At 39.2% G+C, this 19098-nt stretch overlaps 2 protein-coding genes across 3 annotated transcripts in view; both read right to left on the minus strand.

Annotated features, from left to right (window-relative positions):
• vgll4b (vestigial-like family member 4b) overlaps positions 1–10707 on the minus strand; it is a 42855-nt gene extending 32148 nt beyond the window's left edge. Inside the window, exons 1-2 of the mRNA XM_004548562.6 lie at positions 10521–10707; positions 7739–7812 (exon numbers count right to left, since the gene is read on the minus strand). Coding sequence (XP_004548619.3) covers positions 7739–7802 — 64 coding nt within the window. The 5' untranslated portion in view covers positions 7803–7812; positions 10521–10707. The remainder of the gene's footprint in view (positions 1–7738; positions 7813–10520) is intronic.
• Positions 10708–13070: 2363 nt separating this feature from the next.
• Positions 13071–18672, minus strand: tamm41 (TAM41 mitochondrial translocator assembly and maintenance homolog). Of its 2 annotated transcripts, XM_004548563.5 has the most exons (8): positions 18245–18671; positions 17509–17691; positions 17097–17189; positions 16761–16911; positions 16134–16279; positions 14605–14770; positions 14389–14451; positions 13071–14116 (listed from the first exon to the last, which is right to left on the minus strand). In XM_004548563.5, the coding sequence occupies exons 1-8, from the start codon at positions 18380–18382 to the stop codon at positions 14025–14027; spliced, it is 1032 nt and encodes a 343-aa protein (XP_004548620.1). In that variant the 5' UTR covers positions 18383–18671; the 3' UTR covers positions 13071–14024. The 2 variants fall into 2 exon arrangements, with proteins under 2 accessions (XP_004548620.1, XP_076740195.1); XM_076884080.1 differs by lacking the exons at positions 13071–14116; positions 14389–14451 and adding an exon at positions 14132–14336 and having other exon boundaries at positions 18245–18672.
• Positions 18673–19098: the final 426 nt, after the last annotated feature.

The following is a 19098-nucleotide window of genomic DNA, read 5'->3' on the forward strand; positions in this document are numbered from 1 at the left end:
ACTGCAAAGCCTTTGGTCCAGTAATATTTTACATACCATAAATGTCTTTTGTTATGGTAAAAAGAAGACCATAACAAACAGATGTGAAAGAACTATGGAAAAAGTGTACCAATAAAATATGAGATAAAATGGGATGAGAGAAACTTTTACATCACTTTGCCTTAAATCGCTGTGGTCGTTACAGCTGATAAAGACCTTTCTGACAAACAAGGCTTTTCTACTGCAGACTCTTTGAACTATAGAACAACTGATAGGGGCGATGACCCAGACAGGCCTAACAGTTCTTGTAATACGTAGTCTGTAAAATAATGAAACATAAGAGATACCGGCTACAGGACTGATAGTAAAGCTGACCAATAAAACAACTGAACTAGACACAATACAGGACACACATAAAAGGTATTATGAAAAATAACTGCACTGTCTGCCATCATGTTCCACATTGTCTTCCATTGTTTTGCTTGTGGCTGATTCTTGCTGGTAGCTTTTACTGTAAATTTAACCACTGTCTAAAAAACAAGACAGAGTTTGTCAGTGAAAAACATGGACTGAATCTATATGTACAGTGGGGCAAAAAAGTATTTAGTCAGCCACCGATTGTGCAAGTTCCCCCACCTAAAATGATGACAGAGGTCAGTAATTTGCACCAGAGGTACACTTCAACTGTGAGAGACAGAATGTGAAAAAAAAATCCATGAATCCACATGGTAGGATTTGTAAAGAATTTATTCGTAAATCAGGGTGGAAAATAAGTATTTGGTCAATAACAAAAATACAACTCAATACTTTGTAACATAACCTTTGTTGGCAATAACAGAGGTCAAACGTTTACTATAGGTCTTTACCAGGTTTGCACACACAGTAGCTGGTATTTTGGCCCATTCCTCCATGCAGATCTTCTCAAGAGCAGTGATGTTTTGGGGCTGTCGCCGAGCAACACGGACTTTCAACTCCCACCACAGATTTTCTATGGGGTTGAGGTCTGGAGACTGGCTAGGCCACTCCAGGACTTTCAAATGCTTCTTACGGAGCCACTCCTTTGTTGCCCGGGCGGTGTGTTTTGGATCATTGTCATGTTGGAAGACCCAGCCTCGTTTCATCTTCAAAGTTCTCACTGATGGAAGGAGGTTTTGGCTCAAAATCTCACGATACATGGCCCCATTCATTCTGTCCTTAACACGGATCAGTCGTCCTGTCCCCTTGGCAGAAAAACAGCCCCATAGCATGATGTTTCCACCCCCATGCTTCACAGTAGGTATGGTGTTCTTGGGATGCAACTCCGTATTCTTCTTCCTCCAAACACGACGAGTTGAGTTTATACCAAAAAGTTCTACTTTGGTTTCATCTGACCACATGACATTCTCCCAATCCTCTGCTGTATCATGTGCTCTCTGGCAAACTTCAGACGGGCCTGGACATGCACTGGCTTCAGCAGTGGAACACGTCTGGCACTGCGGGATTTGATTCCCTGCCGTTGTAGTGTGTTACTGATGGTGACCTTTGTTACTTTGGTCCCAGCTCTCTGCAGGTCATTCACCAGGTCCCCCCGTGTGGTTCTGGGATCTTTGCTCACCGTTCTCATGATCATTTTGACCCCACGGGATGAGATCTTGCGTGGAGCCCCAGATCGAGGGAGATTATCAGTGGTCTTGTATGTCTTTCATTTTCTGATGATTGCTCCCACAGTTGATTTTTTCACACCAAGCTGCTTGCCTATTGTAGATTCACTCTTCCCAGTCTGGTGCAGGTCTACAATACTTTTCCTGGTGTCCTTCGAAAGCTCTTTGGTCTTGGCCATGGCGGAGTTTGGAGTCTGACTGTTTGAGGCTGTGGACAGGTGTCTTTTATACAGATGATGAGTTCAAACAGGTGCCATTCATACAGGTAACGAGTGGGGGACAGAAAAGCTTCTTACAGAAGACGTTACAGGTCTGTGAGAGCCAGAGATTTTCCTTGTTTGAGGTGACCAAATACTTATTTTCCACCCTAATTTACGAATAAATTCTTTACAAATCCTACCATGTGAATTCATGGATTTTTTTTTCACATTCTGTCTCTCACAGTTGAAGTGTACCTCTGGTGCAAATTACTGACCTCTGTCATCATTTTAAGTGGGGGAACTTGCACAATCGGTGGCTGACTAAATACTTTTTTGCCCCACTGTATGTGTTATAATAGAGATGTGCCATGGGGCTATTAATGGTCATAGGTCCAGCTGCTATATATAATGTATCGTAGTCTAATGTTATGGATAGATTAAAAAAAAAAGTGTGAAAAGTGTCAACACTTAGCATTTTTACAGAGGCCAGAAGTTCCTTCATTTCTTTTGAGTATTAATGTCTGTTTAAAAATTATAATTTTATTCTACAAGTAGAGGGCAGTTAGCTTAGCTTCGCAGGCAGGCTTTGTTTAAAAGTTAATAAAATGTCACCTTCTGCCTTAAAGTTAAATACTTTTGTTTAGTTTGATGACAAGTCTCAACTTTATATGAGGTACATGAGACCATTTCAAGAGCACTGACTTGCTGGATTTCTCTACTCTGTGTGAGTTTGCCAAACAATCAGAAACTCAGAAAGGTATCAGTTAAACAAATGTCTATTTTGCATGTATGCAGTCCTTTTGTGAATCATGCAAAATGTTATCATTGGCTCCCAATGTTGAATCAAAGACCCACTTGTTTTTCTTGTGAGCCACTGGGTTACCCATACATACAAGATCGTGTGTATCAAGATCTAAGCCATTTCCTTCAAAATGCCCCACCAAGCCTGATGCACTACACAGAAGGAGCTGTGCTACTCATTATCTACATTTCATGTTCACTTAAAACCTGTGTCATGTTACACGGGCTGAACTGAAGAAAAGTCAGAAACCAAAACAGGTTTGAGGGCAAACCTACTCTTTCCTAAGGAAGCCCTAAACAAAACCAAACCCATCCCACCCACGGGCACGAATTCTCAATCAAATTACCTCCCACGTAGAATCCCTCCGGATGGGTTTAGACAAAGAGCAGTGATGCAAGGTCTCCGATTTCCCTTTCAGTGTTGATCCAAGTACATACAAATCATCATCGACATGCTACGACTAGTCCGGACAATACATTTGCTCGAAGAACTTCTACACCACCCTTTAAGAGTTTAGAAAAGTGCCAGTTCAGATTAACCAAACTTGCCTCTACCATTGCGGTACACCTCAATAAACATCAGCTGTGTGACTAAACTGAGGATGTTTACTGTCGTTTGCAAGCACAGTGTCAAAGCCAGTTTCATTAAATCCACTTGATGAACATTTAATGAGCTGAAGAACTGAAATAAAAACAACAAAATATAAATTTAGCCTTCGGGTGTTGTTAATCCCCTCATTCTCCTTTTATAAATCTGCTCTGTATTTTTTTTAATGGTATATTATCTTTATATTTAAATAAGACTAATAATTACCGAATACCATTGTTCCTACATTAGCATTTCTAGCTAATGCTAACACCAGCTAATACCAATTCGCTTACCTGCTAACAATGATAACGCTACTTTGCTAGTATTTATAAGAAAATGTTTGTAGAGTTCACTGTCGTAAATGAAAATGTGAGTGTGCTAACATTTGTTTAATGTTTATTACAACAATGTATGCACAGAACTTGGGAAAAAAGCATTTTCTTATAATGCAGCTTAACTGGACTGAAGCGTTTTAAACAGATTCTGAGGATGATGGAGAAAGCATTATTGGATGGCTGTTCCTGCTCTTATTGTGTTATTGCTACAGTCTTTTATTTTATTTTTACTTGTAATTTTCCAGTTATTATTATCCAGAATTGTAATAACTATACTATGTTTAAACAGTTTTTTATGGATATTTAAAACAGGACGATCTTGAAAATGAGAGCTCGTGTCACAGTGAGATTATTGTGAACAATTTATTTAAGTTTTGCTAATAAGCACTAAATGCAAAGTGATGAAGTGACTTTTTTCAATATACAGATTGGAAAATAAAATAAAAACTGGCAGAACCAGAAAACACAATGTTTGTCAATCCGTCTGTCTCTCCATCCATCCAATTTTTGTTACTGTTATATGAGAAAGCAACTACTGTATGCCACTCATCACAATCAGTCAGAATTTCGTATAAGTGAGGAAGACAGTTGAAATAGTTGGAAAAAGAATGAGTGCTTCAACAAACCATGGAAACTAACAATAAAGGGTGTATTCTGAAAGTGTGTGTGTGTGTGTGTGTGTGTGTACGTGCGTGCGTGTACGTTTATTTTATAAACAAACAAGTAGGATTTGAGTGCACCATACGAGACCACAACCACCTTCTCTTGGCACCAACTCCTCCTTTGTTGTGGTTCCTGTCAAAAACAAAAGGTCCGTATTCCATCTTTTCAATAGAGCCCTAAATAGCTGGCTCTCTTTGGAATGACTGGCTTCAGTCTGACGTCCACGATCCAACACGCAATCTGGGCCTGCTCACTGAGAGCGCTCACCGAATTTATGAAACATATTATGTAACTTATTATTCAGGAAATGTGCATGCATATTTTATAAGACGCAGAAAACGCGAAGCTACAAACAAAAATAATTAATCTGTCCTTGAAGCTGGGCTTGCAATGCATTCTAGACTGATTTTCAAATACAGGTCTGCTTCCAGGAAGGGTGGAGCACACCGTGAGATCTTCCAAGTAGACACCAAAATTGCTATGGAGGGTGATGACAAGTATTAAGCATTTACCCACATTCACCATTAAATACAAGGCACAGTTTACTTCACTGTTTTTTTAGTATGTGTGTAATTACCATATATTCGGCTTCAGGAGCATAAAACCTGTCATTAGCGTTGCATGCAGACAGTTTGTCCTCAAACCGGAAGGTGGCTCCCTGACAAAGACCGGTACTGCTGAAGAGTGTGTGTACTGTAGGTATGTATATGCAAGCATTGTGCTGTTTCATATTTGGAGTAGGTTGAAGTATATTTATATACGTTTATATAATTTTTTTAGCAGGCTTTTTCCCTATAGTGGTTAAAGTTGTAGTTTCTCATCGAAGTTTTTTGCTTAGAATTGCTTAGAGAAACATACAAAAAATATGGTGCAAAGAGCCACTTCGTCCCAGCATGCAAACATCGCCTTATAGATGAAGTAAGTGAAAGTGAAAGAGAAAGTGAACTGCAAAATTGATCCAGGTATCTTACAGAATGTCAGGGTGGCTGTGCAGCTGGAGCTCAGCAGAGGTTCTAAGCACCAAGCCAGAGCCTTGGACATTAATCCTGCAGAGATGCAATGCATCTCTCACCGTGAGAGAGCCTTCAATGCTTAGCACAAACGATACGGCAGAATTAAACCAGTTCTGTGAGAAGCCCAGAAGTCTGACTTTCAGGTCTGTAGCAGCTAACAGCAACATTTAAATGTTTGTTTGGTTTTGTTTAATGATAAGTGTACTGTAATCAGGAAACTTGTTGTGTTGCATTAGTTTAAGAGCACTGTCTTTGACTCAGATCACATTCTATGGAAAACCAGTTTTTCTTTTAACTGTACTCATAAACCTGCAAGGCGACATACAAACGTAGATCCAAGGCTATGATATTTCTATACTTTTCTAACTGTCGGCAGATTCTCGTGAACAAAGCCGTTACTGCTATCAGCCCATCACAAGTACAAAAAAAGGAAAACAAAATGTTTGAATTGTATAAACGACAAAAACTTCCTGGTCTGAAAAGTGAAACCAATACAGAAGTGCCTTTGTATATCAGAGTCAAAAAGGAGGATAAAGAAAGGAATGCTTTACAGTGTGACTGACAGGTAATAAGCATATGAGAGAAGCACATCAAGTCTTCACAAAACTAAGCAACATCACAGTGACTGCATCACCTCTTCTATACAATCTATGGGTTCTCCTTGAAGAGTTGCCTCATGTTGTTAGAACTAATGGAAGTAGAGTTTCTTTTTAAGCTTGTACAGTATAAGCTTTCATATTCAATTAGCCTTAATATTTGGGCCTGAACCAGCAATTCTATTTCTAAACATTACTGCAGTAATGTCAATACATTATTCATGTTCAGTAATTTTATGTCCTTCAAGACGGCATTTCTATAGTTCCCTGAAATATTTCAAACAGTGATGGCTTATCTGCAGGGGTATGCAGGGGTATGGTTGGAACAGCTGATCTGATCCAAAGCACTGGCCTAAGTGAGCCCCACTCATTCAACGTGAATTAAATCAGTTGTTGAAAAGGCAGGCCTGAGCCTCTCCCTGATCTGTGACAAGGCTCTGGTGTCAAGTGCTACGCGGTCTCTGCAAAGGCTCGTCATAAATGCAAATGAGCCCACAGAGGTTGTTGACTTAACTGCCTGTTGGCCTGGTTGTTCAACTAACTTGAAGCTAGTTTTGGCAGACTCGCTCGTTAGCTGACTAGTGTAGCAGTTAGCTCAGCTGGCTCTCCGATTCAAGCCGTTTTCTCCGCACTATTGTGGAAACAGGTTGCGTGCATTGTCTTTGGACAAAGAGGCCATACACAGCTGACAACAAAAAGTGGCATCAGCGCAGGAGAAAAAAACAAAAACACTGCAGGGGAGCGAGGGAGCAGAGGAAGAGGGGTGGGGAGATCCCAAGGCCTTTTACTGAGAAGTACAAGGAAGCAGATATTCCACTTAATTTGAGTCAGAACATTACAGGAACACGCTGTTCTGATTATCTTACTGTATAATGACTTGCTTATATGTGCGTCAACTTAATCAGCTCCAAAATGGGGATCTTCAAATAACCTTCTAGCAGGTTTTATCAAAGTGAAATAGACACAATAGGAAGACTGAATCTCTATAAAATAATAATACTAAGAAACACTTGTCTCAGTGGAATTCACTGCATGTCCTGTTTCTTTTAAGAATTCAAATCATGGTATTTATGGATATAAATCACAAAAAATCACAAAGTCAGAGCTTCTAGATTTTTCTCTCAACAAAAGTACAAACATTTCCAATGCCACTCTACCAAAGACCAATTATTAAAAGTCAAATAAACAAACATACTGTGTTTCTGTGCAAAATATCAAAAATAACAAACTGAGCTGCCTCCTCTAAACAGTGCATGTCAATTATCAGTGGTATCCACTGAATGTTAAGTGTCCTTGTAGTTTTCGCTCAGCTCTGGAGCCTGCTGGCTGCAGGGAGGCCTGCTGAGAAGGACCGGCCATTTCTCGTTAATCTCGGAAGGAATTTTTTTCTGCACTGCCAGAAGCACTCAGACATGATTAGGGAAAGAGAAAGGAAATGACAGAAGAGGCCGGAACAAAAAAAGTAAGAGAAATTAAGACAGCGATGAAGTGAATGACTGGAGAAGAAAATGGACAGAAATCAATGAGAGTGACACAGACACAGAGTCAGCAGCAGGAAAGATAAAACCCCACCCTGATTTCAGTAAAAGCAGGTTAACAGCGAGGTGCTGGTTAAAAAGAAGTAGTGATGACAGTTGAAGGCCGTTGGTCTAATTTGCCTGCAAATCAGAAAGCACAATTGTACAACACAAAGACACCTATTGTCTTATGAAAGAAAACGTGGCCCGGGGGTTTAGACTGTAAATACAGTTGCACTTCATCTATATGTAGCATGACTGTAATGATACAAATCATTTGCCTGCACCTTTCAACGGTACAACAGTCAATAGAGAGGGAGAGGAAGCAAAAAAGCGGCATGCATCTGAACTCGATTTCTGCAGGCTCATAAATACAAGCAGAAATGGAAGCTTGATAAAACTTACTCTCTTCCTCATTCGCGTGAACAAACGATGCTGCTCTCGACAGAACATCCAATGGCGTCTCCATGCTTGGATGCCTGCAGGGCAGAGAGGAGGGCAAAGTGTCAAAACTCTTTAGGGATCACTATTTGTCAGTTTAAGCAAACAAAAAAAAGGAGTTAATATTTAATTTCCTTAAAAGCTCCAAAACTGTTTCAAAGTCTCATGGTGCACAGAAGTAAAAATAAGAAATCTGACTGCTTTAACTGATGCAGAATATAAATATAAAAGATTCTCTCGTTTTTTCCTCATTATATTACAAAATGTTGCTTCTTTACTCATCACTAAGATGATTGTGCTTAGTGTTCCTTTAGCACAATCACCTGTCCAAGACTTTGCCTTTATACTAGAATAGTCTCACCTGATTTAGGTATAAATATAAAATATAATAACAAAGACATTGTAGTCAAACATTACAAGCCAGTGTTTAATAGTTGTGTCCTTTCAGCACTAATGAAACAAACCAGCCTTTACTCAAAACAGAAATAAAAATGCAAATTTCTTACCAAATATATACTGTCTTCAATATTAATATGTTTTTTATTTATTTATTATTTATAGGTTAAGTAGGTGTGTTGAGAATCTTAGCCACATACACTGGACCTTTCCCTTTTGCAATAAATGATATATTCCCAGTAAGCGTGCTTAGACTACGAGTGTCTTTGGTGCATGAATGCTGAGGGTCTACCAAGTGCTCATGTGCAACTCCTCAAAGATAACCATAACCCTGAAGTGAAAGGTTTACAAACTCTCTTAAAAGGCTACTTTAAATGCAATTTGGGGCAAAGTAAAGCGTGCAATTAATAATGTGATTAACATTAAACAAATCAAACACTCTTTAAATGGCTAAAATGTCTTTGTTTAGTTTATGTCTATTTCGTGGTTATAAGTGGACTGTTTTTAACTTTACAAGCTTTTATTTTGTTGATACTTCTATCGTTTATGTCATTAGACTGTGAAAATTATATCAACATATGGGTGTCAAATATATGACTCGTGGGCCAGAACATGCTGCCAAAGGGTTCAGTTTGGCAAACTGGATTGATTTAGAAAAAAATATATATAATAACAATAAAATTAGCTGCAAAATAATTAAATTTTTTGGGAAAACACACTGCTTCTCCTGGTGTGGTGATGGCAGCATTGCTATACAGCAGAGAAAATGCATGGAAAGACTTCCAGAGCTCCAAGAGTTCTTTAAATTATTAAATACTAATCTGTTTTTCTGGGTTTTTAAGCTCCGTGAAACTCTATATGTGAAGGTTCACTCTAAATTGTGATGCACATGTAATTACTAAATTTAATTATTAATTTCAAAAACATTATGATACAATGGATTTACTGGTCCAACTCGCATGAGATCAAACCGGACTGTATGTGGCCCATGAACTTAAATCGGCCCTGTAATACCAGATCATAATCATTAAAAAAGCCAGGTGCTTTCACTGAAATTCAAAATTATATGAATGTTGTTTCATTGTACTGATCAGACTTGAGATCACATGTGTGACTGGTCCTTAAGAGTCTTTGTTGGATCCAGCTGATTGTCAATAAGCCTTTCACTTTTGGGCCAAGTTTGGGATTAAGAGTTTGCTGCACTGACAGCAAGCCCTTAATCCAGATGGATTGTGAAAGTACCTTCAAACACTTGTGTGGTCTGCGAGCCTCACTCATCAACATGAAGAAAGCATGGCCTACAATATATATCATTTTTTGCTGTCTTGTTCAGTAGTCGTTCTATAAAATAATTATGCTTCCTACACTGTCATTTATCATCAGCAGGAGTATGTATAAACCAGCCATCTGTCATTCCTGATGTAATTACACTTCATTATTACCACTTAGAGCTTTTTTATTCACTTTAGAGTTGTCATATTCTTATTCAGACACAGAGTTTTGTTTTCTTAGTTTGTTTTTTTAGGATTATTTTTTTAGTTCTCTCCTACAGTGTTGACTAGCTGAGCTATGAAAGGTATTTGTGGATTTATAAAATGCTCCAGCGCATTTCTCTTCCCTCTTTCTGCATTCCTAGGATACCTTGTTACTCAAGGAAAACAGAGTATCAAGCATCGTTACTACTGAAAAGTAGCCCGTACTACGACTTCAAATCAAACCGCAAACGCAGCAGGGTTACGCGGGGATACCTCGTTACTACACGGTGGTGAGCGTAAAGGAAACTCGACAAGCATTTGATGGGACAGGTCTGCGCTGAAAAAAAAAAGCCGAATATAATGGTAGCAAGTGCGTCCACTTTTATTCCCACCGGTGAGAGTATTTATATCGGTCTGACTCAGTGCTTCCTTAACAGCGGTCCCTTAAGATGAACCCTATCCAGGAAGGATTAGAGCAAAAGGATCTGCACTGAACTCTGCCTGGCACTGGAGAGGAAATGCATAGCCTCTTGATATTGATAAGCTTTCACTCATTTCCTCCACACTCACTGCAAACAAGTGAAATCTCTAAAGGAAAAGCGTGTGGCCGAAAGCATTATAAAGTTTGGGAACCCGCCAGCACTGCTTCATATCGTGAATGAAATGTGTAAGAAGGCGCCCGATAATATTTCAGCCCTATTTTTAACCGCTCCAATACACAGGCTTCATTTACAAGCTTAATATTACAGGGAAAAAAGGGTCCAATATTTGTCCTTCGCAGCTTAGATAAACACTGCACTCTCACACTACTGGGGGGAAAAAACAAAAACGAAACAATGTCAGTGACACACAACTTCATGTTTGGCAGCACATACCTCCTTCAAGCGCCACTTTGGTATCTTCCAGAATGATAGCGTCCACACAAAAATTAACCGAAATAAAACATATGGTCCCAAAGAGAGTGCCAGAAAAATAAAAAATAAAAAAACTCAAGCCGCGACTGAGCGGTCCCGTACGAGGCCAGACAATAGTAGCAGAGCTGTCGGGACAAACTTGCTTGTAAACGAAGAGGAGGAGGAGGAGGCGGGGAAGGGAGGGAGAGAGTAGGAATGCCTGGAATGATGGAATTCAGTTCCTAGCAGGTGGTGAAAGTGAAGCGCGCTGATTGGCGAAGGACGGGAGCAGTGATATCAGCATATATTATGATAATGACGCATTGCATCACATCCTCTGGAGGTTTGTAGCCCCTGCTGTCACTGTGTGCAGCATTATTAGGTCTTACTCTGAGACTCGGAGATTGTGAAACGGTTATTAGGTGACTCAAGGGCACGTTTACACCCGCGCACAGTGCGAGTGTTAACCAGTGAGAATGGGGTGTGGCAAGTATTTAGACGTACTGACATGAGACGGGATATTTTAACTGTCAAAACTGTGTTTCTGACACCTTTTTTTGGTCGAGAGGGAACAAATTCTATGTACTGTTCAATTAATTCATAGAGCACATTATAAAAAATACCAAAGAGTACATGAGTACACTGGATGGCTTTGGAAAATATGAAGGAAGGGAAGTATTTTTAAATGTTCCATGTACTTTAGTAGCTTTTTTCTGCTGATAAAGACCCTCTCCATGGTCATACTACACCAAAGTATATAAGTAATAGATAAACAATGAATTGATGAAAAGGTTCCTGTTTTTTCACTGTGCACTTTAGAAATTTCAGGGGTTCTTTGTTGGGGTTTTTTTTTTTTTTTTTTTTTACACAATGGGTGCACATAAAAGGGGCATATTCTATGAAATAACACAGCGCTTTGTTCTATAATTACAGGGCAATCTGGGCAGTAAGCTACAGCAACCCGTCCTGTTTTTTCTTTGTCTTATAGTACGATATCACAGGGATAAAATGTGTAGTTAACCTTCTTTACCCTGTCAGAAAGGGGAATTTCACTGGTTTGACCTACTTAAGCTCAAAGTTGGTTTGTGTTTGACATCTCTGCTTTATTAAGAAGTTTACAAGTTGGCTTTCGGACGTGCTATGATGTACGCTTTGGAGACGGTGGCATTAACAAATGACAGGAGGCAGTGTTGGAAATGTTAGGGTTTACACTGGGAGTGACCAGGAGGAGCACGATTAGATCTAAAAGGGCCGTTTGAGTACAGAACTCATTGTTATGTTCCTGAAACCAGTTTGAGATGATTTGGTCTTGGCGAGCTTGGGTGGTTGGTAATAAGAGGCCTAAAGCGTGTCTAAAAAATATCCTCAGCACCATGACACAACCACCACTGGCCTGAACCCTTGATATAGGGCAGGATGGATCCATGCTTTCATGCTGTTTACACCAAAACTTTGCCCCTACAATCTGAGTATGAAATGAACAAAACTATGGAATATCTCCATAAAACCCTGCACTCAATGCAAAAAGAAAAGAAACAAAACAAACAAAAGAGGAAGTATGGTTAGTTTTGTTTTTTTAGACACCATTTTTGTAAGAATCTTCAAGCCAAAAATATTTACTCTCATAGGGTTCTGAAAATGTAGCAATATAACACTGCACAGGAAAATTGTGTTTAACTGCAGTACTTGTATAAATCTAGAAACTTACTTTCCTACACTAACAGCAGTGTTGGTCGATTTGTGGAACTGCAAAAACAAACAAAAATGTGTTTAAGCGCAGGTCATTAATAATGCAGTAAAAGTTCAAATAGTGTCTCGATGATTCATATGTAGCGATTACTGAAGTATGAGTCATGATAAGTGCAACTAAAACACAACAGTATGACTAACTGATGTTGCTCTTTTATGATTGTACTATACTGTGATGGAACAAAGGACCTTTATGCTTTTTAGTTTAAAGAAGTTCTCTTTGTAATTTGGATTTTAAGAAGAATTAAAGCAAATATGTTAGGAAAAGCTTTTGTGATTAATTTTATATCCATGATTATGACTGAAGCTCAAAGATATTGTATTTAAACATAAACTATATGGACAGTTATTTTGGGGAAATACCTATATCCTGGAATATGTACTCATTTTGAGCTTGTTCGGTGTCTGTCTTGCTTATCTATCTTACAAAAATGCAAATTCAATTGAAACAAATAACATTTTTCTTAATCCTTAAATCATCCTAGGGGAAGAGGTAGGGTATACCCTGGACTAGTCCATCGTGGGGCTAACACAAACAGATAGGGACTCACTCTCTCACATATCGACACAAACCGAGAATTTAGAATCACCATTAACTGAAAAATCTTGTCTGGACTGTGGTCGCAACTGGAGGTACACTCAGCCAGTTAATCCAATTTAAAAGACCAGCAATTTTTTAAAAAGGAGTGTTTAAATAAAACGAGGTCATAGGATGCAAGAAGCCAGAAATAACATTCCTAAACATGGCTAAATAAAATCATGCCACAGGAGAAAAAGTCTCAATTGATGTTATATTAGAAATTTTATTAAAACAATTTCTTGCAGCTGAATTACACTACAGGCCTGTTTGTAAGGAACCAATCAGTGCATCTTCCCATTAAAAGGTTCAGGTTTCCAATACAAGCTAAACCAAATAATAAAGTCAGTGAATAAAGACACACAGACTAAAGAGTTGAACATTAGAGATCTTTGGTGAAATGTGTAGGGAAATAAGTGTGCCATCCTCGTGAGGACTAGCTTGTGTTTTAGACTAGTGGAGTGAGGACGTTTTGGCCGATACTCACTTCTTATCCATTCAAAGGCCTGGTTGAGGCTCAAGACTTAGTTTTACAGTTGAAGTGTTAGGCACTCAGATGGGATGGTTATGGACACGGTAGAGGGCTCAGGAAAGCATTATGTCACAAATATCCACACAAATATGGGTGTTTGACACACAGATCCATCCACCTGACCTGTTGATAGCACCGTTCACAAAGAAAACTCAACACAACACTGACATTGATTCAGAAGACACACATGCAACCAAACTTATTCCTTCACAAAACTTGAGGTACAGGTTTCAAGTTCTTAACACTGATTTTGGGCCAATTTTACTGCATGGCCTTTAAAAGTAGTCCATTCAGACCTTTCAGTATGTCATCAGTCACTGTAGTCCATCATCCAGAAAGGCTAATCTGTACTACCAGCAAATGTCAACCATTACTCAGTCCAACTTAGAAAATGCCACCCTTTATTCATGAATTATATAAATTTAATGAGGGCTCAAGCACAGATGGTTCTTAATTTTTACACACGGCCTTACACCTGGTCATAGGTCGCATACGTAGACACTACAAAGTGATACAACCATAGGTTAGGGTGTGATTGTTCTAGATGGGGTTTAAAAAAGGACGGGCAGCATTAGATTGTCAGACTGACAGTAACAAAGACGAACAAGTTCCTGGTAAACCGACAAGGTCAAGACATCTGAGAGACCGACGGCTTCCTCCTCCCGCCCTTCCACATCTTCATCAGTTTTTTGGAGCTGTAGGATACAGTTTTCCACAATCCTGGAGGAGGGAAAGGATCACACGGACCACCCATTAACATGCATAACATAGTTCTCTTATATCACCCCAATAATTTTTTTATAATCTAGATTGTGTGTAGAATAATCAAACAATATATGATGGATACTGAGCTTTGGAGGTCTTGTTAGGCAGGTTGTCTTTAGAATGCACCAGTTTGACCAGTTCCCCCTCTCTATCTTCAGGTAAACCATTCATCTAGCTGTGGCGTACACACAGACACAATACACAGTACATAATATAAGATTTCTTACCAGCTGTAACAATGCCTTTGATACTCTGTGTCATACTGGAGGATTTCACAATGGATGAGATACCTGGGAAGCAATAAAAACAAGCTCAAACATGTAATTAAAACACACTTAATATCTGTTTCCATGACCCATTTCTTCCTCCCTCACTGCCTCTGCTTATGCCAACGTTCCTCTAAAGAGAACCGATCCCATTTCTTCGTCATCTTTCTTCTCTACCTTGTTGCACAACTGTTCCACAGTCAGGATCCTGAGCCACCTGGAGCAGGATCTCTTCCACATCCCGGTTCTTCCCTGGAGGATCAACCAGCTTTGTGATCCTTTGTTGGAGAGTCCGAGGTAACGCCATCAGCTGAGTAAATTGGCCTTCTGGGCTTTTGTCAACCTTCAGGAAAACATACAAAAATAAATGAACAGAGATACATATAGTTGGCCAATGATCATTAAACTGACTTCACGGCCCACTGCTTGTTAGTGGTGCTAGTTTCAGTCTTTATGGAAAATATCGTTTATAAAGATGTGAAAACCTGACTGAAGAAGTCACCTGGGTGAAACAAAATGTTTCTCCCACTGAGCAGTCCAGATGAACACAATCAGCTTTCAGTGATAGCTGGCAGAATAGCTCTACAGGTGCTTTACATTGTAACTATTAGGAATGAAAGTGCATTTTTACTTTTTTGTCATCTTTTAAAGTATGCTTCTGTAGAAGTTTATTCAGAAATCAGAGTCATTGGGGATCTCTGCAGAACTGTAAATCAGGTAAATTTTTTAAAAGTTAAAAAGAAAAAAAACAAACAAACAGCCAATGCATCTCTGATCTGCCGTTATCAGACATAACCTAAGAGGCATTTTGTGTTCACAAAATTGGTCCTATTGCTCCAGACTATTTATTTACAGCTGCGAAGCTCAACATGACATATATAGGTCAATATAATTCACTAACCTCAACTATTTTAATACAAAATATGGCTTTTAAAAAGTATTAAGCTTTGATGAATAGGTAATGGTTTTAGGATCTGATCTGCACATCAACACGTGCACACATAGGCAGCTGCTAATGCTAATGGTTGCATAATATTACTGTAACTTCACTGAAAACGTGCCAACAAAAGCAGCAAAGGTGGCACCTCGCATGTTGCTATGTGTCATGCTTTTTTTTGTTTTGTTTATAAGTGGGCTCGTGTTTACATTGCAAAAATCCCCATCTTGTAACAGATGACTGCAAAAGATATCACACACACAAAGACATACACATTTCTTGCCTCTTCTTCTCGTAATCGCTCAGAGTCATTTCTCAGGTATTCAGTGTTTCGTTGGAAAAACAGGGAGTGGTTGCAGCATTTAAAAAGTACACAGATTTGACTGCAAAGAAATTTGCCATTTATTGAGTAGACACACAGTTACCACACTATACCATTAATTACTGTAGACTTTTAGTGTGAAAATCTATTTGTGCATTTCACAAAACAGGCACGACAGCTGGATAATTTCACTGTTTATAAAAGGTCCAAAGGCACTTTAAAGAATTTATCCATCTTGTTATATTTCTGGAAATATATCGGTAGCTGTTGTTTCATGGTATTACATTTCAACGCTTAATAAGGATAATTTCTGAGGTACAGCACTTCAGTTTATTCAGCTGACACTCTGTAAAAGTACCCAATGTCCAAACTGAGCTGCGTTGCTCAAATATCAGAGATGCTGAAAGAAAGTGTGTATTCTTCTGGTGCCTGTTTACAGTATCATACCTCAAGTTTTCCTTGGTGAGGTTTGTAGACCACTTGAGGGCAATCTCTTAAGATGTTGCTATACAAAATCCTGAAGTGTTGAATGTTGTCTTTGACGATATTGGCCACCTTGGACTTATCCTCTCCAATCACCATCCTAAAATCCCCTTCAGAGGAGCAAACAAAAAAAATAAAAAAAATAACACTTCAGTTTGCCTAAGTCAGGAGCACACTCATAATCATCTCCCATAACAACCTGTAGTGTTACACAGCACTGTCATTGTACGCACACTCTTTGCTTTAAGACACTGAAAGCCTCATGATGAGGATAACATGTGTTGAATTCAAGCCATTTCATTGCATATTATCAGGAAAATTAAAAAGTTTAATTAAAATGACGTTGAATAATTCTGAAGTCTTCTGAACAAGCAGTATGTTTTTCTAAACTACAAAAGCTGGAGCACTACACCTTGGATATTAATCCCTGTGTTGACTCTGAATAACACAAGTAAGCAGTAAATGTGTGCACATGGGAGAAAAAGATCAGAAAGAGACATGGTCTTATTCTGATCTAAATCTGCAACTTGAAAGTAACTATGAAAGTATGCAATCTTCTTAAGCTCTCTGCGGTTTTATAAATCTGCTTACCAGCATAAGAAAGACCAGCTATCTGCAGGAAAAGGTCTTCCTCAGTGAAGCTCTCTGGGAGCATCAGGAAGGAAGCAGTCACAGCGCTCTTCAGGTTGGCGACCAGGGCAGCGCGGAGCTTTCGGCTCTCACTCTGGACCAGCAGTCTCACCTAAACACAAGTGCAGACCAATGCACTACGTTATCAGAAGAACTAAACGTGAATGCAACAAAAACATTGTTCTAAACCCTTGCATCCCATTTCAGATTACACATTACAATAATTATTCTAATAAATGTAAAATAATCAGCATAGTTTGTCTGAGGGTTCAATAACAGTCCAATCTGGATACCAACCGGTTTGTGCAGGCGCCCAGCTACATACATGGTCTTCCAGTGTATCAGGTCGTCAATCAGAGAGTCTGTACTTATTACCCCATATTTTATTATCTGAGAACAGGGGAGGAAATATGCAGTTAATAAATTAAACCCACAAAAACCTCTTAAAGTAAATGTACATCTGAACATGCTTGCATCACCATGAACAAATGAATGATTTTTGATTCAGACATGCATTTTGTATAGAGGTGATCCTATAAACTAACCTACAAAGCAACACAAAACACCATCACTCCTGTGACAAATTCACAGGTTATGTGAGGAGTTTTGTGTCTGTAGTTAGAGCAGGGCACATTGATGGTGCACACATAGAGAAAACTAGAAAAAGACCTACAGATGTGTTTAGGTTTATGAGAATGTAGTCATTTACCCTTCCATCCACAGGCACCAGCGTGTTGTAGTACACCGAAGCTCCGTGATCATTTTGTATGGAGCTGATCACCGTGGGACCCAGCAGCTTGAGGATGGAGTAGTGTTTGCGATTCTGCAGCAGATTCATGGTGTGCCACGTCACCGGGTCGTCCACCGCAAACACAAAGTCCAGCATGTTTTTCTGCGTGTATCAGAGGACAACAGAGGATCGAAGGCATTTCACTACATCACAACTTCAAACTGTTAAGGAACAACTTCATAGGTATCGCAGTGTATTGTGTGATTTCGTGGTAACATATACATATTGTAAATGCATGTCAGAAATATAAGAACAATCCATAGTTACACGTGTGCAAAAAGTTGTGATGTAATACACAATATGGTGTTTACATCACTGAAAACAATTTGATTCCTTCATTTTTTTTTAAAGACTGTATGATGGTTTGAAGTATTGCAGTCTAATGCCTCAGGAATTATCTGTGTTTACATAATGATAGGACTGTTATGTACAAACAGCCTCATTCATGGACAAATATTGAGTCCATGTCCCAACATACACATTTTCAATGATGTGTGTAATATTATAGGCAATACAGCAGGGTAGATGGCTCCCTGCCACAAATACAATGTTGTACAGTTAACTTGCGGATTAAAAATGTGTAAAATATTTTGTATACAATACTTACAGTGCAGATTTAACGCCACGAGTACTCAGAAACAGCTATGTGTCTTACCTCCATTTGACCTTGGCTGGTCCCATGCTGTTTAAAAACGCCCGATCCGTAGGCAAACGCTAAGCTGATGTCCTGAGGAAACTGTGACAGTATCCGTCTGTAAAGCACGCTGGTGTTGTGCAGAGCTGGAAGAGTCATTTTGAACTAGCAGAGACACCTGTCCTGCAATAACACGAGCTGGTTAACGGCGGGAAAACCTATTAAATAAGTCGTAAAATACAAACTCGACTCCGTGAAGTATGAGAGACATTTCAGACGGAAGGCCTCAGTGGCACTAAGCACGATCACGGCCAGTGGACAGGATTAAAATGACCCAATTTATCGTTAAACGTCCATGGTGTCAGTTTAGCTCAGCTGTGCACTTCATAGTCGACGAAAATATGCGTCACAGACGCCGCTCCGCACCGGGGGCTGACGGGAGATGTGGTTGGTAATGGGAGGTAAGCAACGGGAGCCGTTAAATTCCCTTTAATCACCCTTAATACACGTGCGTTGTATTTTTTACAGAAATACTTGTATATTTCAACGTATTACTACAGTTTACTACTTGGAAAACAATTTGAAGACGTTTGAACCGCTTTATATTTAGCCAGTAGATGGCAGTTTTACATTAGGTTTAGCAGGAGGGAATGAGGTCATGCTAATTTCCTATGTGGAGTCGCTTTAAAAAAAACTGAACCAGGGCGAGTTTTTATACGTAGTTTCTTTTTCAAAAGTTATAACTGAAGTTTTAGAATGAATTTGGCTCAGTATGTTACTTCTCTAAAATAATTAAAAGATTGTTTAGGAGTAGTTCTTTTGTTGTTTCTGTTATGAATAACTGAATCAAGGACATGGCTAGAACTGGTGCACAA

Source organism: Maylandia zebra, linkage group LG5 (assembly GCF_041146795.1).
Source record: "Maylandia zebra isolate NMK-2024a linkage group LG5, Mzebra_GT3a, whole genome shotgun sequence".
In the NCBI taxonomy this organism is placed as follows: Eukaryota; Metazoa; Chordata; class Actinopteri; order Cichliformes; family Cichlidae; genus Maylandia; species Maylandia zebra.

Coding starts and splice junctions, on each gene's coding strand:
- tamm41 (XM_004548563.5), bottom strand. CDS start 18,382: ATGACTCTTCCAGCTCTGCACAACACCAGCGTGCTTTACAGACGGATA. Junction 16,912..17,096: donor CTGGGCGCCTGCACAAACCG/GTTGGTATCCAG, acceptor ACTTGTGTTTAG/GTGAGACTGCTGGTCCAGAG. Junction 14,117..14,388: donor CAAAGGCATTGTTACAGCTG/GTAAGAAATCTT, acceptor TCCCTCCTCCAG/GATTGTGGAAAACTGTATCC.